This window comes from Mandrillus leucophaeus, unplaced genomic scaffold, assembly GCF_000951045.1.
Source record: "Mandrillus leucophaeus isolate KB7577 unplaced genomic scaffold, Mleu.le_1.0 Scaffold38, whole genome shotgun sequence".
NCBI lineage: Eukaryota > Metazoa > Chordata > Mammalia > Primates > Cercopithecidae > Mandrillus > Mandrillus leucophaeus.
This window is the reverse complement of record NW_012104031.1, coordinates 5,667,536-5,669,815: the sequence shown is the minus strand read 5'-3', so window position 1 is coordinate 5,669,815 and position 2,280 is coordinate 5,667,536. Positions and strand designations below refer to the sequence as shown.

Genomic DNA, 2,280 nt, shown 5'->3' with positions numbered 1-2,280 from the left:
AAAAATTAGCCGGGCATGGTGGCGTGCGCCTGTAGTCCCAGCTACTTGGGAGGCTGAGGCAGGAGAATTGCTTGAACCTGGGGGATGGAGGTTACAGTGAGCTGAGATTGCGTCACTGCACTCCAGCCTGGGCAACCAAGCGAGACTCCATCTAGAGCAAAACAAAACAAAACATAATGGAAGCCATGTCCCAGGAGGCTGCGAGAGGAGATGGTCGACCCCCCAGCCATCAACCGCCATGTCCCAGGGCTTCTATACAATAGGAGTCGGACATGGTGGGTGTGCCTCTAGTCCCAGCTACTGGGAGGCTGAGGTGGGAGAAGCACTGGAGCCCAGGACTTCAAGGCTGCAGTGAGCTATGAACATGCCACTACCTTGTCTCTAAGAAACAAACAAGCAAATATACCTTAGAGAAGGAATGTGTAGGACAATTAAAATCAACCCCTCAGGAAAAAGCAAGAATGCTATGCAAATCTGCCCTAAGGGCAGGATTTATGGTAAGGATTGTTTTGACCTAAGGACAGGATTTACAGTAACAATAGATAAAGTAAGGCTGGTGTGGTGGCTCATGCCTGTAATCCCAGCGCTTTGGGAGGCCCAGGTGGGCGGATCAGGAGGTCAAGTGATCGAGACCATCCTGGCCAACATAGTGAAACCCCGTCTCTACTACAAATACAAAAATTAGCTGGGCGTGGTGGTGAGCGCCTATAGTCCCAGCTATTCGGGAGGTTGAAGCAGGAGAATTGCTTGAACTCGGGAGGTGGAGGTTGCAGTGAGCTGAGATGACACTACTACACTCCAGCCTGGCGATAGAGTGAGACTATGTCTCAAAAAAAAAAAAAAAAAAAAAATAGATAAAGTAGAAATCTTAGAGGTATTCTGGGAACAAAGGTTAATCAGAGGTCAATATGGTGGTCAAAACGAAAAGAAAAGGAAAAAATAAAACAACAACAACAAAAAAGAAGTCAATATGCTGGGCCAGGCGCTGTGGCTTATGCCCGTGACCCTAGCACTTTGGGAGGCCGAGGCAGGTGGACTGCTTGAGCCCAGGAGTTCGAGACCAGCCTGGGCAACATGGTAAAACCCTGTCTCTAATAAAAATACAAAAAATCAGCTGGGAGTGGTGGTGTGCACTTGTAATCCCAGCTACTCGGGAGGCTGAGGCATGATAAAACCTGGGAGGTGGAGGTTGCAGTGAGCTGAGATCTCGCCACTGCCCTCCAGCTGCATGGGCGACAGAGCAAGACTCTGTCTCAAAAAAAAAAAAAAAAAAAGTCAATATGGTGGTTTAGCATCCAACATGGGGTTGCTTCAGGCCCCATAGGGTCCAAGACAGTCCGTAGTCCTGAGGGTGTGGCCTGACTAGAGCAGAGTGCGGTGGGACGGTGACTTTTTTGGTCTGGACATGCTGTGTATGCATTATGTGCAGCCCTACAGGTGAAGTGGGTGCCTAGTTATGTGGATGCTGGTGAGCTGCTGTCGAGTATCTGGAAATAACCTCCTTTTCCCTCATTTCAGGTGCCGGAAATCATCCAGTACATTTACTACCACATGAACAGCATTACAGAAACCACAGCCCAAAAAACCATTAAGAAGATCCTGTATTTGCTGTCCCAGTACTACACTGATGAAGTTATCCTGACACTATTGAAAATAGAAGATCAGTCACAAAAGTAGGTGACTTTCGATCCCATAAGTACATGCCCCCAGTAGTCTATTTGCTTCTTCTTAAAACATATTCAGGACAGGCACAGTGGCTCACTTCTGTAATCCCAGCACTTTGGGAGGCCCAGGTGGGCAGATCACCTGGGAGTCAGGAGTTCGAGACTAGCCTGGCCAACATGGTGAAATCCCATCTCTACTAAAAATACAAAAAATTAGCTGGGCGTGGTGGCAGGTGCCTGTAATCCCAGCTGTTTAGGAGGCTGAGTCAAGAGAATCCACTTGAATTTGCGAGGAAGAGGTTGCAGCGAGCCAAGATCGTGCCATTGCACTCCAGCCTGGGCAACAAGAGGGAAACTCTGTCTCAAAAAAAAAAAAAAAAGTCGCGGCTGGGCACAGTGGCTCACGCCTGTAATTTCAGCACTTTGGGAGGCTGAGGCGGGTGGATCATCTAGGGTCAGGAGTTCGAGACCATCCTGGCCAACATGGTGAAACCCCGTCTCTACTAAAAATACAAAAATTAGCTGGGCGTGGTGGCGGGGGCCTGTAATCCCAGTTACTCAGGAGGCTGAGGCGGGAGAATCACTTGAACCTGGGAGGCAGAGGTTGCAATGAGCC

General features: G+C 49.0%; 1 protein-coding gene across 1 annotated transcript in view; it reads left to right on the top strand.

Annotated features, from left to right (window-relative positions):
- Positions 1 to 2,280, top strand: part of LOC105547127 (maestro heat-like repeat-containing protein family member 7) — a 38,012-nt gene that overhangs the window by 6,872 nt on the left and 28,860 nt on the right. The window contains exon 4 of the mRNA XM_011990576.1: positions 1,519 to 1,673. Within this exon, the coding sequence (XP_011845966.1) occupies positions 1,519 to 1,673 (155 nt within the window). The remainder of the gene's footprint in view (positions 1 to 1,518; positions 1,674 to 2,280) is intronic.